The sequence below is a fragment of the Centroberyx gerrardi genome, chromosome 7 (genome assembly GCF_048128805.1).
Source record: "Centroberyx gerrardi isolate f3 chromosome 7, fCenGer3.hap1.cur.20231027, whole genome shotgun sequence".
NCBI classification, from domain to species: Eukaryota; Metazoa; Chordata; class Actinopteri; order Beryciformes; family Berycidae; genus Centroberyx; species Centroberyx gerrardi.
This window is the reverse complement of record NC_136003.1, coordinates 31591715-31602293: the sequence shown is the minus strand read 5'-3', so window position 1 is coordinate 31602293 and position 10579 is coordinate 31591715. Positions and strand designations below refer to the sequence as shown.

The following is a 10579-nucleotide window of genomic DNA, read 5'->3' as shown; positions in this document are numbered from 1 at the left end:
GGCTTTTCCACCCTGATGAGACGAAAATCCTGCAGGAAACACTGAACACTTGGAATGTTTTTTTTGCATGAAAAAGGTCAAATTTATCAGCCCATATGAGTCGAACTCTATTAGCAGCAACACATCATGTTAGTGGATAACAGCCTGAAGTTGGACGTCTTGTCCCTTGAACAAATACGATGCTTTGCTCTGTGGGAAAGGTGATGTCATCAAACCAGGAAGCTGTCATCTTTATGCACCTTTGGATAAATGGATAAATGGCTTCAGCAGATAACGTTTGAAAACAGTTTCACATCAATTTAAAGTGATTAGGTTCTGTGTGGTTTCTTTATCCGGATTCTTCAACAGCATCATTAACATTTAACTTTCAGCCGTGACGCCCTTATCCAGTGAGGTCAACAGTAGAATAACCGACATTACAAGTAAACGTTTATCAAGAAACATATTAAAGGAGAAATCCAGCATGAGAAACTATTGGTGATGTACTTTGTGTTTCTGGGTAGTTGTTTGGTGTATTTTTCTTCTTGAGATATTTCAAGGTCCACCCATAAGTCATCCTGGATAAGAGCATCAGCTAAATGTCTAAAATGGAAAATGTAAATATAATCAAACACAAAACTATTAATAGAAACTGCTTGGGTTCGATCTGCTGTGTACTGTGTAGACGTATACATTTCCCTACCAAAGTATTTCTGTATGTGGAATCATCTATAATTTTGAAGATTTTCAAGCTTGAAGATTTAAGTTTTTCTAAAAATGGATATAATTTTGGAATGAACTCTTACATTTGTACGACAGGATGGGAGAGGAGGAGTCAGAGTTTAGTCAACAAGTCTGAAAAATAGAATTTGAGTTTGTTTTCTGCATGATATTGTAAATTCTCAGTTCACACTCTACATCAAAGGGTGGTGATGCATTTCATAAGAAGGAAAGCAGAAGAAGCAGAAGCAGCTGTTGGTTCTTCAGCTGAGGAAGTGGTTACACTTTTATAGGCCAAAGGTAATTTCATTACAATGGCGAATTGACTGTATTTATAAAGGCAACAACAGCACAAATTCAGTGGGTTTTTTTTTTGCCCAGATTGGATCTTCTCACAGCTTCATACCAGAGAAACCACCAGAAACAATCAGTGGAGCAATCAGAGAGAAAACCACAAGCAGCCACAGTCGTTTAAATCAGGTTTTCTGCTCTTGATTAAATGCAAACTCTCCAGTACACACGGAGGAAGAGGAAGAGGAAGATGGGAAGTCAGCATGTCGCCCCCTGGTGGTTCTGTTCAAACTGGGATTTCATTCCAATATAAAAAACAAATCTTCCTGTACTGACTGTAATTACACAAGCTGCTGTATAAGAGTTTTTAGAATGCTTTGTTGCTTTCAATTTAAGTTTGTGACCTTTTCTATTCAACTGTTGCGATAAAGTTTGTGGAAATGAGTAAACCCAACCAGTACAGGATACTAGTTGTCATTTTTCCTCCTCATACTTTCACTGTGTTACTGTTCCTCTCTGGGGAAATTTTCATTCCAATTATTTATATTCTGATGCATGTGGATTTAATTTTTCTTCTCAGGAGGTTTAGCACATAGGGAAACCGGCACCGATGGTGATAATAATAAAACATTTTATTTTGTATAGCACTTTTCTAAATACTCAAAGACACTTTACAAGGAGAGAGAAAGCAACAATGAAAACATGTCGTGAATAAAAATAGAAACAACTTTAAAAAGAGGAAATACAATGTCAGTAGAATTGTGGGTATTTCAAGAAACAGGACTGCCCAGTTAGCAAGATAACCTTTAACAGAACAACGTGATTAAATTATTAGTCATTTCAACTTGAACATTGGTACTTATGGCCGTCACAGATACTCATGTTCCCTCTTCATTCACAAAATTCTTTTTTATTAATCTTTCTTTTATTTAGAGTTATCTGGCCAACGCTGCACGCCTGCTTATTGAAACACCCTGCAGGTAGGTGTTAACTAAATCCATCCTGGGAGCAGTGAGACGCAGGCATGACGTTTCTACAGGAAAAGCAAGACTGGGGGGGCGGGTGGAGGGGGCGGGACGGGTGGCGCGCGGGGGGTGGGGGGTCCAGAGCCGTAGACACATTTTGGCCATTGTAGTTTTCAGAGGCAGCCATGTTGATGCCACAAACCTGGAACCATGGCTGCTGCTGCTAAGTCACCTGTGGTCATGTGATGCTGGGTTAAAATGCTGGGTGTGTCAAGATGATGTGATGGAGGGCGCCGTTACATCTTTATAGCCCAAACAGCTCCAGATGAGAGACGATGAATAATTATATAGCACTTCTCGTAAAGTTAAAAGTGCTTTAAAACAAAAAAGGTTAACAAACACGTTAACAGTCAGCTGTAACAAAAAGGGAAGAAGACTTGTACTGTCCACTCCGTTAAGGTGTACACTTGACTCCCAGCAAACAGATTATCAAAACTACAACGGCATGGTGACAGCAATAACGAGCCATCGGTGAAATGCAAGTTTAGAAAAAAATGAGCTTTCAGTTGTGTGTTAAAAGAAGGTAACATGGCACCCGGGGGCCAGACTCTCCTCGTCGGCGGCTCTGGCTGGGGAACGCAGGTCCTTTTCGACAGCAGGGCTTCAGGCTAGGAGCTCATTCGACCGGGCCTCCAGAACATGTCGGCCAAACTGAACTGAGAACTGGTTTTGCAGAACTGCATCGAGAAGAACGGTCTGCTGGATTATTTCCGTTGTGGTCCATCCTGTTGTTACTTGGGGGCGCTATAAACCAGAGAGAGAGCAGTAACGGCAATCCGAAGTAGTAACGACACCTCCCCGACTCTCAATATACACATTGTTCATTCTGGAGCGGGATGAAGGGGGTAAAAAAAAAAAAAAGAAAATTGTAAGAAAAGACAGTTCACAGTTCCCCCTTCCTTTCCAGGAGCCGCGTTTGACAAAAAGGTGGGAGGTGGGGCGGGGCGGGGCGGGGCGGGAGGTGGGAGGTGGGAGGTGGTGGGGGGTCTACAAACATAAAAACACAGTCTGAAGGGAGAATTTCGTCACATTTGCTTCGACAGCAACTCGGCGCCCGGGACGTCCTCGGCGCCCGGGACGTCCTCGTCTCCGGTGGTCTGGATGAGCGTCGGAAAAGCAGCGAAACACTCTCTCTCTCTCTCTCAAAAAATAGCCTTTCATTTCTTTCAACATATAGAAAAGAGGGAGGGGGTGGGGGGAGGGAGGGGAGTGACACTATTTATTATGGGAAAGATAGATGTTTTTTTAACTAGAGAGGGAGGGAGGGAGGAGGGGGGGGATAAGGAGATAAATTCTCAGTGAAAGGACAGGTTAGGGACAGACATTTTAACTTATATCCAGTACATGGCATAGATCATACATGAGGGTCAAGGCAACACATTTTTTTTAACCTAACTACTCAGTAATCAATCTCAACTAGTTCTCAACGGTGCCCTCCCCCATTCCCAAACACAACTTCCAAAAGGAGCGGTGGAGGGGCGGGGCGTTGTCCGGCGTCGAACGGAGGCAGTCGGCGGGCGAAAACCTCGAGCCTCGGCGCTGGATCGGGGAACGGGGAGGAGGGGTATGTCAGAGGGAGGGGGGGGGGGTAGTGGGGGGGGGGTTAGGTGGACGCGACGTGGAGGGCGGCTGGTTCCCGGGTTTCATTGGTTGTAGAGGGAGCGCTGCTCCCAGGGCATGCCCTGGATGGTGCGCGGCACGGGGGAAGGTTTGAGTGTCGGCGCTCCGTTCGGGTGGAGGGCGTGGCCGATGGGGTTGATGGTGGTGAGAGGCCGCTGGGGGGCCAGAGAGAAAGTGTCCTGGTGCTTCGGCTGTGTGTGTGTGTGTGTGTGTGTGTGTGTGTGTGTGTGTGGGGGGGGGGGGGGGGGGGGGGGGGACGAGGGAAAGAGAAAGAGAAGGAGATAAAGAGATGGGGAGATCGAAGGAGAAAGGGCGTGAGAGAAATAAAGTTAGAGAGGAGAAGGAGAAACCAGGAGAGAGAGAGAGAGGGAGACGAAGATGGAAGGGGAGAAAGAGGAAGTGAGGGAAAGGAAGGAGATCGAAGGAGGAAGGGTGTGAGAGAAATAAAGTTAGAGAGGAGAAGGAGAAACCAGGGAGAGAGAGAGAGAGAGAGAGAGAGAGGGAGAGAGAGAGAGAGAGAGAGAGAGAGAGAGAGAGAGAGACGGAGACAATGAGAAGTGGAGAGAAAGAGAGCGGAAAAAGATTGAGAGGGGGGAGAAGGAGATGGAAGGGGAGAAAGAGGGAGTGAGGGAAAGGAAGGAGATCGAAGGAGGAAGGGCGTGAGAGCAATAAAGTTAGAAAGGAGAGGGAGAGAGAGAGAGAGAGAGAGAGAGAGAGAGTGAGAGAGAGAGAGAGACGGAGATGGAAGGGGAGAAAGAGGAAGTGAGGGAAAGGAAGGAGATCGAAGGAGGAAGGGTGTGAGAGCAATAAAGTTAGAAAGGAGAGGGAGACGAGGGAAAGAGAGAGAAAGAGGGGACAAAGATTAAGAGGGAGGAGGGAGAGGGATAAAGAGAGAAAGTGGGAGACAGAGGAGAAAGAGGGAGAGGGAGGTGGAGAGAGAGAAAGGAAGGGAGAAAAGAGACGGGGAGGGGGAGGGAGGGAGGGAGGGAGCAAGAGAAGAAAACATTTGAGTGAGTCAATGGAGCGAACTGTCAGATAAAATAACACTTTGATGCATCATGAAGTGCAGATGGAGGAGGAAAGCAGAGCAGCAGTGAACAACACTGTAGGCAACAGTAGAGACACACTGAGAAATAGAATACAGAGTTCTACTAACAGCCAAAAACAAAGTCTGATGCAGGACAAGACTCAGCAGAATGAAGGTGTAGTTAGACAGAGACAGACAGAGGGCAAGCATGGAGAGCAGGGCTGCACAGTTACGGCCAAAATCATCATCCTTTTTAATTTGCTAGATAATCTAATCATGATCAATAATCTTGACAGGGTGTCTGCAGGTTTTATCAAGCTTAATCTATGGCCTTTAAAGTGCTGTTGGACTTGGGGTTGTGTCTCTTCCTCCATGATGAAACCCCCAAAAATCAGTGATTCTGTGATCTGTTGGTTTTTTTCTCTCTCCATTCACTGCCATTGTATGAGGAAATAGTCTGAAAATCACTTTTATAAAGGAACGCCGACAAAGCAGATTCTGACAATATATAAAAAAAACTAGTAGTGTTTTTTTCAAAATCAGCATAGGTTTCCTCCGACCGGGTTTCAGTGTTCAAGCTGAAAGGTTTAATAAACATAAAGAAAGAGATTCACTCAAACACACGTGAGCGACAGGACTAATTTTTTTTAATATATTGTCAGAATCTGCTTTGTTCGTTTATGTGCTAGAAGTGTGATTTTCAGACTTTTCCTCCATACGATGGCAGTGATACAATGGTAGTGTCCAGTCTCCTCTACCAGAGCAACAGATGACAGAATCACTGATTTTGGGGGTTTTATCATGGAGGAAAATACACAACCCAAGGTACACATCTCTTTAAGACCTTTTTAATGCTGGTTAGAATGTAATATCAGACCAGTGTTGAGACTGAAATAAAGGTGAAGATTAAAACACCTGTAGACCTGACCGGGCTGATTTCTCACACACTTTTTAAAGATTTAAGACTTGCTTTTATTCACCTGTATTGAAGCCCTTTAAATGCCTTGAGATAAGCTAATATGTAAGACATTTTAACACTTTCAGGACCTGTAGACACCCTGCTTGATGATTTGAGGAATAAAATAACTTCATCACTATTTTCAACCACTGCAGGCACTCTAAATGACAAGCTGTTTCAATATCGCCATGGTATGATTAGATGCGACTCATGTGCAGCCCGTACTACGACACTGAGATGTGCAACACAAGTTGAGTGAATGATTAGTCTTAAAGTCTGAAAGCCAGCACCAAGTCAGCAGCGTTACACAGCCTCAAGTTATCAGTGTTAGAGGGTTTCCCCTACCGCCAGAGAAAAACTGAAAATCAAAGAGTAGACAGCCGGTGTTAAAGACACTGAATTTTGTCTGTTATTTTTCTGTCGGGCACACGAGCAGGTTGTTAGTATTGTTAGTATTGTTCTCATTGAAACCAGTGGGTGCCGATACCTGAAAGCTAACAAGCTAGCTTGTGTTAACAAAAAATACTAACAATACTAACAAGCCCTTATTTGGAAAATATTGAAGTAGAGAATTTCGTTCCTGTGTCCACCAGGCAGCTCTGTCACTGACACTGACGCTTGGGGGAAGCGCTGGTCGCTCTTTTGCTTAGAGGTGAAATATTTTTCACTTATGGTGCACAGCGCTAAAAACATACGGGTCTGTCGGTGCAGTCGATAGCACATAACAGTGTCTCTGTTCCATTAAAACAAGGTTTAACAAGGTTTTCTTGGAAGTTATTCCTTGTATGTATTATGTATTAAGGGTCTAAGGCTGGAGGTGTCAGGTATGTTAGGCTATGTGGAACAGCTGTTATGTCTTGATCAAATCTGCTTTTGTGTGTTTTGTGCTCTTCCTGATGTTTGTTCTGTATCATTCTGTTCTGTGGTTGATTGTTGATTAGTTAGATCTAGTTAGGCTCATTCTCTGTAAAGTCCTTTGAGACAAGCTGTGATAAAGGTCTATAGAAATAAACAAAGTTAAAAGTAGGGATGCACCGATACCAGGCTAAAATGGAATATCGGTATCGGAGATTTTACCCAAGACTAAAATCTGATACCGAAAGCCATGAGTAACATGTAAGAAATAAAAGTAAACTGTCTTGATTTTATGCATTTGTGGCACATAGAAGCCTGTATTTCTCAAACAGTGGGAAAAACAAGGATTTTATCTCAATAATTTTGTCCATTGACCCCAAACTAAGGGAGTAAGCCTGCACTGTTCAGTGAAAGTAATGGATCGGAACTCCTTAACTTAAACTTTCATACTCGTAATCGGTATCGGCATTGAAAAAGTGGCATCGGTGCATCTCTACTTCAAAAGGTTGAAACAGAAGGGAGTGCTGTGAGGCGAGGCTCCTGGTGGACACACAACGTAAGAGTTAAAGAGCCGAGAGATTAGTCCCTCTGTTCTGATGTTAGTAGCCAGACAGGGAGGAGGCAGCTAGCCGGCAGATAGCGGACGGCGGGCGAGCGGCGGTTCTCTCTCCTACCATGGGGTTGCTGGCGTTCAGCCTAGTGTATGGCGAGCCCACCATCTCCTTTACCTCAGGCACCAGGGGCTGGAGCAGGGAGTAGGAGGTGGTGGAGGAGGAGTTGGAGGAGGAGGCGTGCTTGTTGGAGGAGGAGCTCCTCATGCTCTGGCTGCCCTGGCTCTGGGAGGAGGCGGAGCTGGAACGGCCCTGCTGGCAGAGAGAAAACCTCAGCACACACTCCCTGATGGAACTGCTAAAAACCAGCAGGACATGTTTATATGTCACAGTATCCCACACACATATCGACATATTGTACCCATTATTCAGGTTTCTAAAGTAAACAAATTTTAAAAATCCCTTTGTTGCCATTGTAAACAGGTCATGGGTTTAAAATGTGCAAACGCCTAGACAGACAACACTAGTCTCCGGAATATCAATGGTGCACGTGTGATAGGGCTGAACAATTAATCGAAATTTTATCGAAATCGCAATATGGCCTACTGCAATTTTCAAATCGCAGGAGGCGCAATATTTGTTAAAGGCGAAATGTGTGTCAAAATACCATTTTAGATTAAATATTGTCGTGCTGCAGAGATGTCCTGGCCTACACATCATATTCCACAGACTTAAGAAAACATCTTTGTTTGGTACAGATCCCCGCAAAAATCACACCATAATCATTTTAATACGTTTTTCAATGAAAATGAGAATAATGATGTAAAAATGATCATTCCCTCTAATATCGCAATTGCAATATCAGTCAAAATAATCGCAATTAGATATTTTTTCAAAATCGTTCAGCCCTAACGTGTGAATGAAGCCCATTATTCACCCAAGTGCGATGAAACGGTGACAAGAGCTATTACATGGCTTTGTTGAATACTTAATTCTGATTGGCCAATGAACGCCTTCTGAGGTCTGTTATTACGTACTCCGGAGGAACACCTCTATAAGATCGGGGCTGTGTGTGTTTGTTCGTTCGTGTGCAACGCTTTTTGCAATGCGCAACGCTTAGGTGAATTGGCCCCAGAGCCTTGAAATAAAGTGTGCGCTCATACACCAGGCAGTACGGTAGAAGTCACACAAGCATCAACAGACTAGAGGCTGGCGGCTGAACAGGGAGCAGCTCACAGTTTAGTGGTGTATTTAGCAGTGTATTCATGTACTGTAGCGGCATGGATTACACGCAGGAATTAAATATTTAGTTCAGCGATTCTCTTAGTTTCAACACACAGAGCTACCACATCAGATTTGTTGTTTAAAGTTAACCTTGTTTCCATCGCTCTACTCATGCAGACCCTCCCACCCCACCGCTTGTCTTCCGCACCTATAAAGTGCTGGGCGTACTTGTTAACAGCTAACCTCGACTAACCAGGGTTCCCACACCTTCTTAAACATCAAATTCAAGGACTTTCCAGGCCCAATTCCCTCAAATTCAAGGACCCAACACGGCATAGTTTGAGACACGGATCAAGGTTAATTACTGTGACAACACTGAGAATTTTTATAATGAGAACCAGCAGGCTTTACAGAAGCTCACAGACAACAATTTAAAGAGAGAGAGAGGCTTGAATGTGTGAACACTTCTCAACAACTTCTCTAAATTCAAGCACTTTCAATGACTCATGTCTATTTATGTCTATTTTCAAAAACGTTCAAGGCCTTGATTTTTTTTTCTCAAATTCACAAACTTTCAAGTATTTCAAGGACCCGTGGGGACCTTGACTAACTGATGTTAGGAACACGGAAGATTTTTTCCAATATTACTTTTAATTTATTCAATGAGCACAAAACTTATGATCGCTGGTTAGAGGCTGAATGGCAATTTTACCAGATTTATTTCAGCTCTCCTGCAGCGTAGCCACGGATGCTAGCTACAGACGTTTCTCAGGTTGCAGCCCTTAAATGACTTTAACTTGTGATAAAATAATTTCAAATTAATATTTTGTGACAAATGTACGATGTGAACGATGTATCTGGTAAGCAGCCGCGTAATAAGCAGGAGAAAGTAAAGGAAACCGGTCATTATTGCGAAATAATAATAATAATAATATATTTTTAATAATAATAATAAAATAATCTCTGCTTTGCTTCGGGGTCTTGATTCACCCCGTCGGAGCTTATTTTGTGATAATGACCAGCTTGCTGCACATAAAACATAAAAAAATAATAATTTAGGGCTGCAACTAACGATTATTTTCATTGTCGATTATTTTCTTGATTAATCGATTAGTTGTTTGGTCTATAAAATGTCAGAAAATGGTGAAAAATGCCGATCAGTGTTTCCCAAAGCCCAAGATGACGTCCTCAAATGTCTCGTTTTGTCCACAACCCAAAGATATTCAGTTTACTGTCATAGAGGAGTAAAGAAACCAGCAAATATTCACATTTAAGAAGCTGGAATCAGAGAATTTTGACTTATTTTTCTTAAGAAATTACTCAAACCGATTAATCGATTATCAAAATAGTTGGCGATTAATTTAATAGTTGACAACTAATCGATTAATCGTTGCAGCTCTATAATAATTCACCACTTTTTGTTCTTGCCTCCTTCACCTGGTATATAATAACAGCAACAAAAACAATATAAAACCAATTCACAAGTCTTTTACGATTCCTCTTCCCTACCTGGTGGGGGTCAGGGACGGGTTGGCTAGGCACGCCGCCGCCCTGCCCGCCCTGGGACATGGGGGAGACGCAGTGGGAGGGCAGAGGTTCCTGCTGGGCGTGTCCTCCGTGCTGCTGTTGCATCATGGGAGTAGCGTTGTTCTGCTGCTGCTGCTGCTGCTGCTGTTGCTGCTGCTGCTGACGACGAGGAGTGGTGGAGAAATTGGAACGACGACTGCCGGGCTGGATGGACGGGAGGAGGGAAGGGAAGGGAAGGAAGGAGGGCAGCAGGTCGGGAGAGAGGAGAGAGGGAGACGTTTTAAAATTATTTTCATTGCCATTATTCACTTTGGCGATGTTGTTTGTGTCGCATTTATGCAAGTGATGCATGCTGAGTTGAACCTCGAAGAGCGACAGAGTGAGATAAAAGAAAGAGGGGAGGGAGAGAGAGAGAGAGAGAGGGAGAAAGGTGACAGATGGATGGTGATGAACTGTTTTTTTTTTTTAACCGATTACTTAAAAGTCTCTTATGCTATTTAGTGTATATTTCTAAGACTTATATATTTGAAGTGTGGCTGACAAACCAGTTTATCTTTGGGAAACTGAAGACTCACTGCCTTATCTTACTTAAAACCTTCTATTGCCATGGGGGGGGGATGGAGTGGGTAAGTTGTACGTACACATGCACACACACACACACACACACACACACACACACACACACACACACACACACATGCGCATACACACACAGTCACAGAAACATTTATTCTACCAAACGTCATTCCCTAATCCCTAGACATCACAGCTGTACGACTACTGTTACCCTTAACATAAACCT

The 10579-nt window shown here is 43.5% G+C and overlaps 1 protein-coding gene across 1 annotated transcript; it reads right to left on the bottom strand.

Annotated features, from left to right (window-relative positions):
• Positions 1-1632: 1632 nt before the first annotated feature.
• On the bottom strand, positions 1633-9894 carry LOC144539506 (uncharacterized). The gene is made up of 3 exons (XM_078284813.1): positions 9760-9894; positions 7150-7338; positions 1633-3826 (listed from the first exon to the last, which is right to left on the bottom strand). Exons 1-3 carry the CDS (start codon positions 9883-9885, stop codon positions 3659-3661), a joined length of 483 nt encoding a protein of 160 aa, XP_078140939.1. The 5' UTR covers positions 9886-9894; the 3' UTR covers positions 1633-3658.
• Between the last annotated feature and the right edge of the window lie 685 nt (positions 9895-10579).

Excerpts from the sequence above, each read along its gene's own strand:
- LOC144539506 (XM_078284813.1), bottom strand. The coding sequence starts at position 9,885 with ATGATGCAACAGCAGCACGGAGGACACGCCCAGCAGGAACCTCTGCCC. Across the intron at positions 7,339-9,759 it reads CCGTCCCTGACCCCCACCAG|GGCCGTTCCAGCTCCGCCTC; the intron begins GTAGGGAAGAGG and ends CTCTGCCAGCAG. Across the intron at positions 3,827-7,149 it reads TGAACGCCAGCAACCCCATG|CCGAAGCACCAGGACACTTT; the intron begins GTAGGAGAGAGA and ends ACACACACACAG.